This window comes from Petromyzon marinus, chromosome 83, assembly GCF_048934315.1.
Source record: "Petromyzon marinus isolate PM22_M1 ecotype Great Lakes invasive population chromosome 83, UKy_Petmar_22M1.pri1.0, whole genome shotgun sequence".
Classification (NCBI taxonomy): domain Eukaryota; kingdom Metazoa; phylum Chordata; class Hyperoartia; order Petromyzontiformes; family Petromyzontidae; genus Petromyzon; species Petromyzon marinus.
Window position 1 is genome coordinate 1,376,248 of NC_133748.1, and position 19,569 is coordinate 1,395,816.

General features: G+C 51.7%; 1 protein-coding gene across 1 annotated transcript in view; it reads left to right on the forward strand.

Moving 5' to 3' along the window:
* Positions 1 to 18,853, forward strand: part of LOC142907817 (uncharacterized) — a 45,176-nt gene extending 26,323 nt beyond the window's left edge. Inside the window, exons 5-9 of the mRNA XM_076057631.1 lie at positions 9,804 to 9,956; positions 10,774 to 10,865; positions 13,845 to 13,913; positions 16,179 to 16,542; positions 18,717 to 18,853. Of these exons, the coding sequence (XP_075913746.1) occupies positions 9,804 to 9,956; positions 10,774 to 10,865; positions 13,845 to 13,913; positions 16,179 to 16,542; positions 18,717 to 18,853 (815 nt within the window). The remainder of the gene's footprint in view (positions 1 to 9,803; positions 9,957 to 10,773; positions 10,866 to 13,844; positions 13,914 to 16,178; positions 16,543 to 18,716) is intronic.
* The last annotated feature ends 716 nt before the right edge of the window (positions 18,854 to 19,569 follow it).

Sequence of the window (19,569 nt, forward strand, 5' to 3'; positions counted from 1 at the left end):
AGCACATGTGACCCCCCATCTCTAACACTGTGACCCCCATCTCTAACACTGTGACCCCCATCTCTAACACTGTGACCCCCATCTCTAGCACTGTGACCCCCATCTCTAACACTGTGACCCCCATCTCCAACACTGTGACCCCCATCTCTAACACTGTGACCCCCCATCTCTAACACTGTGACCCCCATCTCTAACACTGTTAGACCCATCTCTAACACTGTGACCCCCATCTCCAACACTGTGACCCCCATCTCTAACACTGTGACCCCCCATCTCCAACACTGTGACCCCCATCTCTAACACTGTTAGACCCATCTCTAACACTGTGACCCCCATCTCTAGCGCTGTGACCCCCCCATCTCTAACACTGTGACCCCCATCTCTAGCACTGTGACCCCCATCTCTAACGCTGTGACCCCCATCTCTAGCACTGTGACCCCCATCTCTAGCACTGCGACCCCCATCTCTAGCACTGTGACCCCCATCTCTAACACTGTGACCCCCCCATCTCTAACAATGTGACCCCCATCTCCAACACTGTGACCCCCCCATCTCTAACACTGTGACCCCCATCTCTAGCACTGTGACCCCCATCTCTAACACTGTGACCCCCATCTCCAACACTGTGACCCCCCCATCTCTAACACTGTGACCCCCATCTCTAGCACTGTGACCCCCATCTCTAACACTGTGACCCCATCTCTAACACTGTGACCCCCATCTCTAACACTGTGACCCATCTCTAACACTGTGACCCCCATCTCTAACACTGTGACCCCCCCATCTCTAACGCTGTGACCCCCATCTCTAACACTCTGACCCCCATCTCTAACACTGTGAGACCCATCTCTAACACTGACCCCCATCTCTAGCACTGTGACCCCCATCTCTAGCACTGTGACCCCCATCTCTAACTCTGTGACCCCCATCTCTAGCACTGTGACCCCCATCTCTAACACTGTGACCCCCATCTCTAACACTGTGACCCCAATCTCTAACACTGTGACCCCCATCTCTAACACTGTGACCCCCATCTCTAACACTGTGACTCACCCATCTCTAACACTGTGACCCCCATCTCTAACACTGTGACCCCAATCTCTAACACTGTGAACCCCATCTCTAGCACTGTGACCCCATCTCTAGCACTGTGACCCCATCTCTAACACTGTGACCCCCATCTCTAGCGCTGTGACCCCCCCCATCTCTAGCACTGTGACCCCCATCTCTAGCGCTGTGATCCCCATCTCTAGCACTGTGACCCCCATCTCTAGCGCTGTGACCCCCATCTCTAACACTGTGACCCCCATCTCTAGCGCTGTGACCCCCCCCATCTCTAGCACTGTGACCCCCATCTCTAACACTGTGACCCCCATCTCTAACACTGTGACCCCCATCTCTAGCACTGTGACCCCCATCTCTAACACTGTGACCCCCATCTCTAGCACATGTGACCCCCCATCTCTAACACTGTGACCCCCATCTCTAACACTGTGACCCCCATCTCTAACACTGTGACCCCCATCTCTAGCACTGTGACCCCCATCTCTAACACTGTGACCCCCATCTCCAACACTGTGACCCCCATCTCTAACACTGGGACCCCCCATCTCTAACACTGTGACCCCCATCTCTAACACTGTTAGACCCATCTCTAACACTGTGACCCCCATCTCCAACACTGTGACCCCCATCTCTAACACTGTGACCCCCCATCTCCAACACTGTGACCCCCATCTCTAACACTGTTAGACCCATCTCTAACACTGTGACCCCCATCTCTAGCGCTGTGACCCCCCCATCTCTAACACTGTGACCCCCATCTCTAGCACTGCGACCCCCATCTCTAGCACTGTGACCCCCATCTCTAACACTGTGACCCCCCCATCTCTAACACTGTGACCCCCATCTCCAACACTGTGACCCCCCCATCTCTAACACTGTGACCCCCATCTCTAGCACTGTGACCCCCATCTCTAACACTGTGACCCCCATCTCTAACACTGTGACCCCCATCTCTAGCACTGTGACCCCCATCTCTAGCACTGTGACCCCCATCTCTAGCGCTGTGACCCCCATCTCTAATGCTGTGACCCCCATCTCTAGCGCTGTGACCCCCATCTCTAGCACATGTGACCCCCCATCTCTAACACTGTGACCCCCATCTCTAACACTGTGACCCCCATCTCTAGCACTGTGACCCCCATCTCTAGCACTGTGACCCCCATCTCTAGCGCTGTGACCCCCATCTCTAATGCTGTGACCCCCATCTCTAGCGCTGTGACCCCCATCTCTAGCACATGTGACCCCCCATCTCTAACACTGTGACCCCCATCTCTAACACTGTGACCCCCATCTCTAGCACTGTGACCCCCATCTCTAACACTGTGACCCCCATCTCCAACACTGTGACCCCCATCTCTGACACTGTGACCCCCCATCTCTAGCACTGTGACCCCCATCTCTAGCACTGTGACCCCCATCTCTAGCACTGTGACCCCCATCTCTAGCTTTGTGACCCCCATCTCTAGCACTGTGACCCCCATCTCTAACACTGTGACCCTCATCTCTAGCACTGTGACCCCCATCTCTAGCGCTGTGATCCCCATCTCTAACACTGTGACCCCCATCTCTAGCGCTGTGACCCCCATCTCTAGCACTGTGACCCCCATCTCTAGCACTGTGACCCCCATCTCTATCACTGTGACCCCCATCTCTAGCACTGTGACCCCCATCTCTAACACTGTGACCCCCATCTCTAGCACTGTGACCCCCATCTCTAACACTGTGACCCCCATCTCTAACACTGTGACCCCCATCTCTAACACTGTGACCCCCATCTCTAACACTGTGACCCCCATCTCTAACACTGTGACCCATCTCTAACACTGTGACCCCCATCTCTAACACTGTGACTCCCCCATCTCTAACGCTGTGACCCCCATCTCTAACACTCTGATCCCCATCTCTAACACTGTGAGACCCATGTCTAACACTGACCCCCATCTCTAGCACTGTGACCCCCATCTCTAGCACTGTGACCCCCATCTCTAACTCTGTGACCCCCATCTCTAGCACTGTGACCCCCATCTCTAACACTGTGACCCCCATCTCTAACACTGTGACCCCAATCTCTAACACTGTGACCCCCATCTCTAACACTGTGACCCCCATCTCTAACACTGTGACTCCCCCATCTCTAACACTGTGACCCCCATCTCTAACACTGTGACCCCAATCTCTAACACTGTGACCCCCCATCTCTAACACTGTGACCCCCATCTCTAACACTGTGAACCCCATCTCTAGCACTGTGACCCCATCTCTAGCACTGTGACCCCCATCTCTAACACTGTGACCCCCATCTCTAGCGCTGTGACCCCCCCCCATCTCTAGCACTGTGACCCCCATCTCTAGCGCTGTGATCCCCATCTCTAACACTGTGACCCCCATCTCTAACACTGTGACCCCCATCTCTAGCACTGTGACCCCCATCTCTAACACTGTGACCCCCATCTCTAGCACATGTGACCCCCCATCTCTAACACTGTGACCCCCATCTCTAACACTGTGACCCCCATCTCTAACACTGTGACCCCCATCTCTAGCACTGTGACCCCCATCTCTAACACTGTGACCCCCATCTCCAACACTGTGACCCCCATCTCTAACACTGTGACCCCCCATCTCTAACACTGTGACCCCCATCTCTAACACTGTGACCCCCATCTCTAGCACTGTGACCCCCATCTCTAACACTGTGACCCCCATCTCTAACACTGTGACCCCCATCTCTAACACTGTGACCCATCTCTAACACTGTGACCCCCATCTCTAACACTGTGACCCCCCCATCTCTAACGCTGTGACCCCCATCTCTAACACTCTGATCCCCATCTCTAACACTGTGACCCCCATCTCTAACACTGTGAGACCCATGTCTAACACTGACCCCCATCTCTAGCACTGTGACCCCCATCTCTAGCACTGTGACCCCCATCTCTAACTCTGTGACCCCCATCTCTAGCACTGTGACCCCCATCTCTAACACTGTGACCCCCATCTCTAACACTGTGACCCCAATCTCTAACACTGTGACCCCCATCTCTAACACTGTGACTCCCCCATCTCTAACACTGTGACCCCAATCTCTAGCACTGTGACCCCATCTCTAGCACTGTGACCCCATCTCTAACACTGTGACCCCCATCTCTAGCGCTGTGACCCCCCCCATCTCTAGCACTGTGACCCCCATCTCTAGCGCTGTGATCCCCATCTCTAACACTGTGACCCCCATCTCTAACACTGTGACCCCCATCTCTAGCACTGTGACCCCCATCTCTAACACTGTGACCCCCATCTCTAGCACATGTGACCCCCCATCTCTAACACTGTGACCCCCATCTCTAGCACTGTGACCCCCATCTCTAACACTGACCCCCATCTCTAGCACTGTGACCCCCATCTCTAGCACTGTGACCCCCATCTCTAACTCTGTGACCCCCATCTCTAGCACTGTGACCCCCATCTCTAACACTGTGACCCCCATCTCTAACACTGTGACCCCAATCTCTAACACTGTGACCCCCATCTCTAGCACTGTGACCCCCATCTCTAGCGCTGTGATCCCCATCTCTAGCACTGTGACCCCCATCTCTAGCGCTGTGACCCCCATCTCTAACACTGTGACCCCCATCTCTAACACTGTGACCCCCATCTATAGCACTGTGACCCCCATCTCTAACACTGTGACCCCCATCTCTAGCACATGTGACCCCCCATCTCTAACACTGTGACCCCCATCTCTAACACTGTGACCCCCATCTCTAACACTGTGACCCCCATCTCTAGCACTGTGACCCCCATCTCTAACACTGTGACCCCCATCTCCAACACTGTGACCCCCATCTCTAACACTGTGACCCCCCATCTCTAACACTGTGACCCCCATCTCTAACACTGTTAGACCCATCTCTAACACTGTGACCCCCATCTCCAACACTGTGACCCCCATCTCTAACACTGTGACCCCCCATCTCCAACACTGTGACCCCCATCTCTAACACTGTTAGACCCATCTCTAACACTGTGACCCCCATCTCTAGCGCTGTGACCCCCCCATCTCTAACACTGTGACCCCCATCTCTAGCACTGTGACCCCCATCTCTAACGCTGTGACCCCCATCTCTAGCACTGTGACCCCCATCTCTAGCACTGCGACCCCCATCTCTAGCACTGTGACCCCCATCTCTAACACTGTGACCCCCCCATCTCTAACAATGTGACCCCCATCTCCAACACTGTGACCCCCCCATCTCTAACACTGTGACCCCCATCTCTAGCACTGTGACCCCCATCTCTAACACTGTGACCCCCATCTCCAACACTGTGACCCCCCCATCTCTAACACTGTGACCCCCATCTCTAGCACTGTGACCCCCATCTCTAACACTGTGACCCCATCTCTAACACTGTGACCCCCATCTCTAACACTGTGACCCATCTCTAACACTGTGACCCCCATCTCTAACACTGTGACCCCCCCATCTCTAACGCTGTGACCCCCATCTCTAACACTCTGACCCCCATCTCTAACACTGTGAGACCCATCTCTAACACTGACCCCCATCTCTAGCACTGTGACCCCCATCTCTAGCACTGTGACCCCCATCTCTAACTCTGTGACCCCCATCTCTAGCACTGTGACCCCCATCTCTAACACTGTGACCCCCATCTCTAACACTGTGACCCCAATCTCTAACACTGTGACCCCCATCTCTAACACTGTGACCCCCATCTCTAACACTGTGACTCACCCATCTCTAACACTGTGACCCCCATCTCTAACACTGTGACCCCAATCTCTAACACTGTGAACCCCATCTCTAGCACTGTGACCCCATCTCTAGCACTGTGACCCCATCTCTAACACTGTGACCCCCATCTCTAGCGCTGTGACCCCCCCCATCTCTAGCACTGTGACCCCCATCTCTAGCGCTGTGATCCCCATCTCTAGCACTGTGACCCCCATCTCTAGCGCTGTGACCCCCATCTCTAACACTGTGACCCCCATCTCTAGCGCTGTGACCCCCCCCATCTCTAGCACTGTGACCCCCATCTCTAACACTGTGACCCCCATCTCTAACACTGTGACCCCCATCTCTAGGACTGTGACCCCCATCTCTAACACTGTGACCCCCATCTCTAGCACATGTGACCCCCCATCTCTAACACTGTGACCCCCATCTCTAACACTGTGACCCCCATCTCTAACACTGTGACCCCCATCTCTAGCACTGTGACCCCCATCTCTAACACTGTGACCCCCATCTCCAACACTGTGACCCCCATCTCTAACACTGGGACCCCCCATCTCTAACACTGTGACCCCCATCTCTAACACTGTTAGACCCATCTCTAACACTGTGACCCCCATCTCCAACACTGTGACCCCCATCTCTAACACTGTGACCCCCCATCTCCAACACTGTGACCCCCATCTCTAACACTGTTAGACCCATCTCTAACACTGTGACCCCCATCTCTAGCGCTGTGACCCCCCCATCTCTAACACTGTGACCCCCATCTCTAGCACTGCGACCCCCATCTCTAGCACTGTGACCCCCATCTCTAACACTGTGACCCCCCCATCTCTAACACTGTGACCCCCATCTCCAACACTGTGACCCCCCCATCTCTAACACTGTGACCCCCATCTCTAGCACTGTGACCCCCATCTCTAACACTGTGACCCCCATCTCCAACATTGTGACCCCCCCCATCTCTAACACTGTGACCCCCATCTCTAGCACTGTGACCCCCATCTCTAACACTGTGACCCCCATCTCTAGCGCTGTGACCCCCCCATCTCTAACACTGTGACCCCCATTTCTAGCACTGTGACCCCCATCTCTAGCACTGTGACCCCCATCTCTAGCTCTGTGACCCCCATCTCTAGCACTGTGACCCCCCCAATCTCTAGCGCTGTGAGACCCCAATCTCTAGCACTGTGACCCCCCCATCTCTAACACTGTGACCCCCATCTCTAGCGCTGTGACCCCCCCATCTCTAACACTGTGACCCCCATCTCTAGCACTGTGACCCCCATCTCTAACGCTGTGACCCCCATCTCTAGCACTGTGACCCCCATCTCTAGCACTGCGACCCCCATCTCTAGCACTGTGACCCCCATCTCTAACACTGTGACCCCCATCTCCAACACTGTGACCCCCATCTCTAACACTGTGACCCCCCATCTCCAACACTGTGACCCCCATCTCTAACACTGTTAGACCCATCTCTAACACTGTGACCCCCATCTCTAGCGCTGTGACCCCCCCATCTCTAACACTGTGACCCCCATCTCTAGCACTGCGACCCCCATCTCTAGCACTGTGACCCCCATCTCTAACACTGTGACCCCCCCATCTCTAACACTGTGACCCCCATCTCCAACACTGTGACCCCCCCATCTCTAACACTGTGACCCCCATCTCTAGCACTGTGACCCCCATCTCTAACACTGTGACCCCCATCTCCAACATTGTGACCCCCCCCATCTCTAACACTGTGACCCCCATCTCTAGCACTGTGACCCCCATCTCTAACACTGTGACCCCCATCTCTAGCGCTGTGACCCCCCCATCTCTAACACTGTGACCCCCATTTCTAGCACTGTGACCCCCATCTCTAGCACTGTGACCCCCATCTCTAGCTCTGTGACCCCCATCTCTAGCACTGTGACCCCCCCAATCTCTAGCGCTGTGAGACCCCAATCTCTAGCACTGTGACCCCCCCATCTCTAACACTGTGACCCCCATCTCTAGCGCTGTGACCCCCCCATCTCTAACACTGTGACCCCCATCTCTAGCACTGTGACCCCCATCTCTAACGCTGTGACCCCCATCTCTAGCACTGTGACCCCCATCTCTAGCACTGCGACCCCCATCTCTAGCACTGTGACCCCCATCTCTAACACTGTGACCCCCCCATCTCTAACACTGTGACCCCCATCTCCAACACTGTGACCCCCCCATCTCTAACACTGTGACCCCCATCTCTAGCACTGTGACCCCCATCTCTAACACTGTGACCCCCATCTCTAACACTGTGACCCCCATCTCTAACACTGTGACCCCCATCTCTAACACTGTGACCCCCATCTCTAGCGCTGTGACCCCCCCATCTCTAACACTGTGACCCCCCATCTCTAACACTGTGACCCCCATCTCTAACACTGTTAGACCCATCTCTAGCACTGTGACCCCCATCTCTAACACTGACCCACATCTCTAACGCTGTGACCCCCATCTCTAGCACTGTGACCCCCCATCTCTAGCACCGTGACCCCCCATCTCTAACACTGTGACCCCTGTCTCTAACACTGTGACCCCCCCATCTCTAACACTGTGACCCACATCTCTAACACTGTGACCCCCATCTCTAACACTGTGACCCCCATCTCTAGCACTGTGACCCCCATCTCTAACACTGTGACCCCCATCTCTAACACTGTGACCCCCCCATCTCTAACACTGTGACCCCCCCATCTCTAACACTGTGACCCCCATCTCCAACACTGTGACCCCCCCATCTCTAACACTGTGACCCCCATCTCTAGCACTGTGACCCCCATCTCTAACACTGTGACCCCCATCTCCAACACTGTGACCCCCCCATCTCTAACACTGTGACCCCCATCTCTAGCACTGTGACCCCCATCTCTAACACTGTGACCCCCATCTCTAGCGCTGTGACCCCCCCATCTCTAACACTGTGACCCCCATCTCTAACACTGTGACCCCCCATCTCTAACACTGTGACCCCCATCTCTAACACTGTTAGACCCATCTCTAGCACTGTGACCCCCATCTCTAACACTGACCCACATCTCTAACGCTGTGACCCCCATCTCTAACACTGTGACACCCCCATCTCTAACACTGTGACCCCCCCATCTCTAACACTGTGACCCCCATCTCCAACACTGTGACCCCCATCTCTAACACTGTGACCTCCATCTCTAACACTGTGACCCCCATCTCTAGCACTGTGACCCCCATCTCTAACACTGTGACCCCCATCTCTAACACTGTGACCCCCATCTCTAGCACTGTGACCCCCATCTCTAACACTGTGACCCCCATCTCTAACACTGTGACCCCCATCTCTAGCACTGTGACCCCCCCATCTCTAGCACCGTGACCCCCCCATCTCTAACACTGTGACCCCTGTCTCTAACACTGTGACCCCCCCATCTCTAACACTGTGACCCACATCTCTAACACTGTGACCCCCATCTCTAACACTGTGACCCCCATCTCTAGCACTGTGACCCCCATCTCTAACACTGTGACCCCCATCTCTAACACTGTGACCCCCCCATCTCTAACACTGTGACCCCCCCATCTCTAACACTGTGACCCCCCCATCTCTAACACTGTGACCCCCATCTCTAGCACTGTGACCCCCATCTCTAACACTGTTAGACCGCCATCTCTAGCACTGTGACCCCCATCTCTAACACTGTGACCCCCCATCTCTAACACTGTGACCCCCATCTCTAACACTGTGACCCCCATCTCTAACACTGTTACCCCAATCTCTAACGCTGTGACCCCTGTCTCTAACACTGTGACCCCCATCTCTAACACTGTGACCTCCATCTCTAGCGCTGTTACCCCCATCTCTAACACTGTGACCCCCATCTCTAGCACTGTGACCCCCATCTCTAACACTGTGACCCCCATCTCTAACACTGTGACCCCCCCCATCTCTAACACTGTGACCCCCATCTCCAACAGAGTTGCAGGATCGTCTCTGCACTGTGATCTCGAGCATTGAGAGTCACAGGGGGAGTCTCCGTGCGTCTCCGCTCCCGTGTGGAGCCCGCGGTGGCTCGGACTCCGTGTGGGTCGAGGCCGCTCGCACGGAGCACGTGGCCAGGGCCCTGGCAGGTGAGCCGAGGGTCTGGCCTGGCTCACTGAGTGATGGGGAGGCTCACAGTGAGGCTCACAGTGAGGCTCACAGTGAGGCTCACTGTGAGACTCACAGTGAGACTCACAGTGAGACTCACAGTGAGACTCATCATCACACAGTGAGACTCACAGTGAGGCTCACAGTGAGTCTCACTGTGAGTCTCACTGTGGGACTCACTGTGTGATAGTGAGGCTCACTGTGAGTCTCACTGTGTGATGATGAGACTCACAGTGAGACACACTGTGAGTCTCACTGTGATACTCACAGTCTTACAGTGAGTCTCACTGTGTGTCTCACTGTGTGTCTCACTGTGAGTCTCACTGTGTGATGATGAGACTCACAGTGAGTATCACAGTGAGTCTCACTGTGATACTCACAGTCTTACTGTGTGTCTCACTGTGTGTCTCACTGTGTGTCTCACTGTGTGATGATGAGACTCACAGTGAGTATCACAGTGAGTCTCACTGTGATACTCACAGTCTTACTGTGTGTCTCACTGTGTGTCTCACTGTGAGTCTCACTGTGTGATGATGAGACTCACAGTGAGTATCACAGTGAGTCTCACTGTGATACTCACAGTCTTACTGTGTGTCTCACTGTGAGTCTCACTGTGAGTCTCACTGTGTGATGATGAGACTCACAGTGAGTATCACAGTGAGTCTCACTGTGATACTCACAGTCTTACTGTGTGTCTCACTGTGAGTCTTACTGTGAGTCTCACTGTGAGTCTCACTGTGAGTCTCACTGTGAGGCTCACAGTGAGTCTCACTGTGTGTCTCACCGCTGCCGCTGTAGACGCTCACGAGAGCCGGCTGCAGGCGACGATGAACGCCGTGGATCTGAGAACAGCCCAGAACCTGGAGCAGAGCAAAGCCCGGGCCTGTGAGGTGACCCCCACTAATCCCATACAGAACCCCCCACTAATCCCATACAGAACCCCCCACTAATCCCATACAGAACCCCCCCACTAATCCCATACAGAACCCCCCTCTAATCCCATACAGAACCCCCCACTCATCCCATACAGAACCCCCCACTAATCCCATATAGAAGCCCCCACTAATCCCATACAGAACCCCCACTAATCCCATACAGAACCCCCCACTAATCCCATACAGAACCCCCCACTAATCCCATACAGAACCCCCCACTAATCCCATACAGAACCCCCCATTAATCCCATACAGAACCCCCACTAATCCCATACAGAACCCCCACTAATCCCATACAGAACCCCCACTAATCCCATACAGAACCCCCCCACTAATCTCATACAGAACCCCCTCTAATCCCATACAGAACCCTCCACTAATCCCATACAGAACCCCCCACTAATCCCATACAGAACCCCCACTAATCCCATACAGAACCCCCACTAATCCCATACAGAACCCCTCACTCATCCCATACAGAACCCCCCACTCATCCCATACAGAAGCCCCCACTAATCCCATACAGAACCCCCCACTAATCCCATACAGAACCCCCCACTAATCCCACACAGAACCCCCCACTAATCCCATACAGAACCCTCACTCATCCCATACAGAACCCCCCTCTAATTCCATACAGAACCCCCCACTAATCCCATACAGAACCTCCCACTAATCCCATACAGAAGCCCCCACTAATCCCATACAGAACCCCCCACTAATCCCATACAGAACCCCCCACTAATCCCATACAGAACCCCCCAATAAAACCATACAGAACCCCCAATAATCCCAGACAGAACGTTCCACTCATCCCATACAGAACCCCCCACTAATCCCATACAGAACCCCTCACTAATCCCATACAGAACCCCCACTCATCCCATACAGAACCCCTCACTAATCCCATACAGAACCCCCACTCATCCCATACAGAACCCCTCACTAATCCCATACAGAACCCCCCACTAATCCCATACAGAACCCCCCACTAATCCCATACAGAACCCCCCACTAATCCCATACAGAACCCCCCACTAATCCCATACAGAACCCCCCATTAATCCCATACAGAACCCCCACTAATCCCATACAGAACCCCCACTAATCCCATACAGAACCCCCACTAATCCCATACAGAACCCCCCCACTAATCTCATACAGAACCCCCTCTAATCCCATACAGAACCCTCCACTAATCCCATACAGAACCCCCCACTAATCCCATACAGAACCCCCACTAATCCCATACAGAACCCCCCACTAATCCCATACAGAACCCCTCACTCATCCCATACAGAACCCCCCACTCATCCCATACAGAAGCCCCCACTAATCCCATACAGAACCCCCCACTAATCCCATACAGAACCCCCCACTAATCCCACACAGAACCCCCCACTAATCCCATACAGAACCCTCACTCATCCCATACAGAACCCCCCTCTAATTCCATACAGAACCCCCCACTAATCCCATACAGAACCTCCCACTAATCCCATACAGAAGCCCCCACTAATCCCATACAGAACCCCCCACTAATCCCATACAGAACCCCCCACTAATCCCATACAGAACCCCCCAATAAAACCATACAGAACCCCCAATAATCCCAGACAGAACGTTCCACTCATCCCATACAGAACCCCCCACTAATCCCATACAGAACCCCTCACTAATCCCATACAGAACCCCCACTCATCCCATACAGAACCCCTCACTAATCCCATACAGAACCCCCACTCATCCCATACAGAACCCCTCACTAATCCCATACAGAACCCCCACTCATCCCATACAGAACCCCCCACTAATCCCATACAGAACCCCTCACTCATCCGATGTCTCTCTCTGTGTCTGTCTCTCTCTGTCTCTGTGTCTCTCTCTCTGTCTCTGTCTCTCTCTCTGTGTCTCTCTCTGTCTCTGTGTCTCTCTCTGTCTCTCTGTCTCTCTCTCTGTCTCTGTCTCTCTCTCTGTGTCTCTCTGTCTCTGTCTCTCTCTCTGTGTCTCTCTCTGTCTCTGTGTCTCTCTGTGTCTCTCTCTGCCTGTCTCTGTGACTCTCTCTGTCTCTGTGTCTCTCTGTGTCTCTCTGTGTCTCTCTGTCTCTGTGTCTCTCTGTGTCTCTCTGTGTCTCTCTCTGTGCCTCTCTGTGTCTGTCTCTGTGTCTCTCTGTCTCTCTCTCTCTCTGTCTCTGTGTCTCTCTGTGTCTCTCTGTCTCTCTCTGTGTCTCTCTCTGTCTCTGTCTCTGTCTCTCTCTGTCTCTCTGTCTCTGTGTCTCTCTGTGTCTCTCTCTGTCTGTCTCTGTGACTCTCTCTGTCTCTGTGTCTCTCTGTGTCTCTCTGTGTCTCTCTCTCTGTCTCTCTTTCTCTGTGTCTCTCTGTCGCTGTCTGCGTCTCTGTCTCTCTCTGTCTCTCTGTGTCTCTCTGTCTTTCTGTCTCTCTCTGTCTCTGTGTCTCTCTCTATGTCTCTCTCTGTCTCTCTCTGTGTCTCTGTGTGTCTCTGTGTCTCTGTCTCTCTCTGTCTCTGTGTCTCTCTCTGTCTCTCTGTTTGTCTCTCTGTGCCTTTCTGTCTCTCTCTGTATCTCTGTCTCTGTCTCTCTGTTTGTCTCTCTGTGTCTTTCTCTCTCTGTCTCTCTCTCTGTCTCTGTTTGTCTCTCTGTGTCTCTCTGTCTCTGTCTCTCTATGCGTCTCTCTGTCTCTGTCTCTCTCTGTCTCTCTGTGTCTGTGTCTATCTGTCTCTGTCTCTCTCTGTCTCTCTGTGTCTCTCTGTGTCTCTCTCTGTCTCTGTCTCTGTTTGTCTGTGTCTCTCTGTCTCTCTCTGTCTCTCTGTCTCTCTGTCTCTCTGTGTCTGTCTGTGTCTCTCTGTCTGTGTCTCTCTCTGTCTGTGTCTCTCTGTCTCTGTCTCTCTCTGTCTCTCTGTGTCTCTCTGGCTCAGCGAGCCTTGAGGAGTCTCAGCAAGAGGCAACTCCAGGACATTGTAGACAATGAGCGGCTGAAGAAGGAGGTAAAATGAATGTTAGTTCATCGCCACGATCATTATCATCAACACCATCTCACAATCACCATCATCATCATCAACATCACATACTCATCAACATCACCATCAACATCACCATCACACACTCATCATCATCAACAACACACAATTATCAACATCATCAACATCACATACTCATCAACATCACCATCTCACAATCAACATCACCATCACACATTCATCATCACCATCACACAATCATCATCATCACCATCTCACAATCACCATCATCATCAACATCACATACTCATCACCATCAACAGCACCATCACACACTCATCAACATCACCATCACACACTCATCAACATCATCACCATCACACAATCATCAACATAATCAACATCACATACTCATCAACATCACCATCTCACAATCAACATCACCATCACACAATCATCAACATCATCAACATCACCATCACACAATCAACATCGTCATCAACATCATCATCCACATCGCACAATCATCAAAATCACACAATCAACATCACCATCACACAATCACCATCACCGAGGCCTAGCAAGCGTGCTGCTAGGGCATCCACCCCCGTGTGTGTGTCTGTGTGTGTCTATCTGTGTGTGTGTCTGTCTGTCTGTGTGTGTCTGTGTATGTCTGATATTTCAGTCGTGGTTTAGTGGTAATTTATTGAAGGTGGTGGGGTTACCATCCCCTCGCACCCGTCCGGAGCCCCCATTTAGCCGCTGTGGTGTGCACAGACACCATGAGCGGAGAGGCCAATCGGAATTGGCCTTCCCCCCACAGCATTGTCCATGACAGCATTGCCCGTCCGGCACCGTGAGGAGCTAGGGGGTTGTTTTACCGGAAACTGGAGCGTGCCACTAGAAGGTGGGGCCTTACCATTAGCCCCAACAAAACTAAGCACCTGCCTGGGTATTTTGTACCATCGGACACTCCATCCCCACAACTCCCAATCGATGATGGGGCAGTTGTGGAGAGAGTGGAGAGTTTCCCATACCTGGGCAGTGTGCTTATGACCGGCTCCAGTTTAACAACAGAGGTCTCACTCCGAATCAGTTGAGCGGCAATATCTTTTCATCGGTTGCGTAACGCTGTGTGGAAGCTACCTGGTCTGTCGCTCCGCACTAAGCTTCAGGTCTTCTCGGCCACGGTCATTCCCTCCCTTCTCTACGCTTGCGAAACGTGGACCCCCCTAATGGAACATCTTCGCCGGTTAGAAACATTTAGGCTGGCCTGCCTACGATCCATCCTGGGTTTAACCAGACTGGATTGTGTGAGGAGCTCACAAATCCTTGAAAGAGCTGGGCAAGGTCCCATCGGTGAGCTCCTCCGGCGGGCAAGGCTGCGATGGCTGGGTCATGTAGCCCGCATGCCCAGCCAACGCATGCCGAAACAGCTTTTGTTCGGCCGGATTGAGGGGGCTAAGCGGGCGCGGCACGGGCTAGAGAAGAGATGGAGTGATGTGGTACAGGAAGACGTGGAGCTGAGTGGACTTGCCGATGACTGGTACCAGCGGTGTCAAGATCGACCTCTGTGGAGGAGGCTCGTGAAAGATGCTACTGGGCATTTGGAGGCAGTCGCCCTCCAACAACAACGGAGGGCGGAGGAGCGACGCTCACAACAATGAGCGGAGCGCCGGGTGGCTAAAGCACAGCGGATTGGCACAGTAGGGGGCACAGGTGGTGCATCAGCCAGTCATCTCAGTCAGTCGACCCGTGGCACCTGCTGGGTCTGCCCCGTGACCTCCTGCCAGCGGGCGTTCGACACTTCACGTGGCCTCAGGGTGCACATAGCCTGGCACAAGCGTCGTGGTGACGTCACCGCCACTTAGTGGCGAATGGCGGTTGTTGTTGGTGTGTCTGTGTGTCTGTGTCTGTGTGTGTGTGTGTCTGTGTGTGTGTGTGACTGTGTGTGTGTGTGTCTGTGTGTGTGTGTGTCTGTGTGTGTATCTGTATGTGTGTGTGTGACTGTGTGTATGTGTAGTGTATGTATATGTATGTGTGTGTGACTGTGTGTGTGACTGTGTGTGTGTGTGTCTGTGTGTGTATCTGTATGTGTGTATGTGACTGTGTGTATGTGTAGTGTATGTATATGTACGTGTGTGTGACTGTGTGTGTCTGTGTGTGTGTCTGTGTGTCTGTGTGTGTGACTGTGTGTGTGACTGTGTGTGACTGTGTGTGTGACTGTGTGTGTGTCTCTGTGTGTGTGTGTGTTGTTGTGTTCTCGTGGTAATCTCCGTCGTGGCTGCTGAGGTGGAGTTCTGCCGCGTGGAGGTGGCGGCACTGAGGGTGGAGTGCCACGTGGAGGTGGAGGGCCACGTGGAGGTGGAGGGCCACGTGGAGGTGGAGGGCCACGTGGAGGTGGAGGGCCACGTGGAGGTGGAGGGCCACGTGGAGGTGGAGGGCCACGTGGAGGTGGAGGGCCACGTGGAGGTGGAGGGCCACGTGGAGGTGGAGGGCCACGTGGAGGTGGAGGGCCACGTGGAGGGGCTCGCTCCGATGTCGCCCTCTCACGGCACGGGAGGGCGGTGGGGTCAGCATGGAGGTGGTGGCGGTGGTGGCGGTGGTGGCGGTGGTGGCGGTGGTGGTGGTGGTGGCGGTGGTGGTGGCGGTGGCGGTGGTGGTGGTGGTGGTGGCGGTGGTGGCGGTGGTGGTGGCGGTGGTGGTGGTGGTGCCTTCTGGCTGGCCACAGTGAGTAACGCGGGTGCAATGTTCCGCGTGAACGTGAATGTTGTGTCGTCAAACCTCCCACCACCACCACCACCACCACACAACAACGACAACAACAACGACAGCCAATTAAATTTCGATTTGAAGCTTTCGTGACAGCAGAGATTAATATTCTTGGTTCTTTGGGTAAAGTCACCACCATGTAGAAGGGAAACAATAAAATAATAAAAATATAAAACAATTAAATTATTGTAAATCAATAAAATTATTATTCTTGGTTCTTTCGGTAAAGTCGCCACCACGTTAGAAGGGAAACAATAAAATAATAAAAATATAAAACAATAAAATTATTGTAAAACAATAAAATTATTATTCTTGGTTCTTTCGGTTAAAGTCACCACCATCATCAGGTGTGAAAACCACAGCAAGAAAATTGGTGGAGGTGGTGGCGATGAAGATGATGATTGTGGTGGTGATTGCTTGTTGCGTTGCAGTCGAAACGTCGTGAAAATTTTATTGTTTTATATTTTTTATTATTTTATTGTTTCCCTTCTACGTGGTGGTGACTTTACCGAAAGAACCAAGAATAATAATTTTATTGTTTTATATTTTTATTATTTTATTGTTTCCCTTCTACGTGGTGGTGACTTTACCGAAAGAACCAAGAATAATAATTTTATTGTTTTATATTTTTATTATTTTATTGTTTCCCTTCTACGCGGTGGTGACTTTAACCGAAAGAACCAAGAATAATAATTTTATTGTTTTACAATAATTTTATTGTTTTATATTTTTATTATTGTATTGTTTCCCTTTTACCGAAAGAACCAAGAATAATAATTTTATTGTTTAACAATAATTTTATTGTTTTACAATAATTTTATTATTTTATTGTTTCCCTTCTACGTGGTGGTGACTTTACCGAAAGAACCAAGAATAATAATTTTATTGTTTTACAATAATTTTATTGTTTTATATTTTTATTATTTTATTGTTTCCCTATCTACGTGGTGGTGACTTTACCGAAAGAACCAAGAATAATAATTTTATTGTTTTACAATAATTTTATTGTTTTATATTTTTATTATTTTATTGTTTCCCTATCTACGTGGTGGTGACTTTACCGAAAGAACCAAGAATAATAATTTTATTGTTTTACAATAATTTTATTGTTTTATATTTTTATTATTTTATTGTTTCCCTATCTACGTGGTGGTGACTTTACCGAAAGAACCAAGAATATGACAGCCAATTTGTAAAAGAGTGGGGTTATAATGATGATACTGATGATGACAGTGCGTATGGTGATGATTATAATCAGAGTGGTGGTGATGATTATAATGATGATGATTGTAATGATGATGATAGTGATGATGATAGTGCTGATGATGGTGATGATTAGAATTACAGTGATGATGATGATTATTATAATGACAGTGATGATGATTATAATGACAGTGATGATTATGATAATGATGATTATAATGACAATGATGATTATAACGACAGTGATGATGATGACAATGATGATGATTATAATGACAATGATGATGATTATAACGACAGTGATGATGATTATATTGACAATGATGATTATAATGACAGTGATGGTGATGATCATAATGACAGTGATGATGATGATAATGATGATGATTATAATGACAATGATGATTATAACGACAGTGATGATGATGATTATAATGACAATGATGATGATAATGATGATGATGATGATGATTATAATGACAATGATGATGATGATTATAACGACAATGATGATGATTATAATGACAATGATGATGATTATAATGACAGTGATGATGATCATAATGATAGTGATGATGATGATTATAATGACAATGATGATGATGATCACAATGATGATGATGATGATTATAATGACAATGATGATGATGATTATAACGACAGTGATGATGATGATGATTATAATGACAATGATGATGATTATAATGACAGTGATGATGATCATAATGACAGTGATGATGATGATTATAATGACAGTGATGATGATGTTTATAATGAGAGTGATGATTATAACGACAATGATGATGATTATAACGACAATACCGATGACGATGATGACAATGACCCCGTGTCCAGAACTCACGGAGTCGCCCTTCACCGAGGCTCGAGGGCCGACCCGCACTCCGGAGTCCCATCGGCCGACGTTTCGCACCGCCGCCAACCCCGCCGCCCGGCCACGGAGCCCCTCGGAGCAGCGGGGCATCAGGCCGTGATCGCGGGATCACGGCGGCGATGATCAGAGAGGCCCTCAACGCGGACACGCGGGCAGGCAGACACGGACAGACGGGCAGGCAGACACGGGCAGACGGGCAGGCAGACACGGGCAGACAATAGGTGTGGAAGTGGAGAGACGTCCACTGGGAACTCACCAGGGACTAGGGGACTAGGGGAGACCGAGACCCTGGGACTAGGGGACTAGGGGACTAGGGGAGACTGAGACCCTGGGTCTAGAGACTGGGGGAGACCAAGACCCTGGGTCTAGAGACTGGGGGAGACCGAGACCCTGGGTCTAGAGACTAGGGGAGACCGGGACCCTGGGTCTAGAGACTAGGGGACTAGGGGAGACCGAGACCCTGGGTCTAGAGACTAGGGGAGACCGAGACCCTGGGTCTAGAGACTAGGGGACTAGGGGAGACCGAGACCCTGGGTCTAGAGACTAGGGGAGACCGGGACCCTGGGTCTAGAGACTAGGGGAGACCGGGACCCTGGGTCTAGAGACTAGGGGAGACCGGGACCCTGGGACTAGGGACTAGGGGAGACCGAGACCCTGGGTCTAGAGACTGGGGGAGACCGAGACCCTGGGTCTAGAGACTAGGGGAGACCGGGACCCTGGGACTAGGGACTAGGGGAGACCGAGACCCTGGGTCTAGAGACTAGGGGAGACCGAGACCCTGGGACTAGAGACTAGGGGAGACCGAGACCCTGGGAC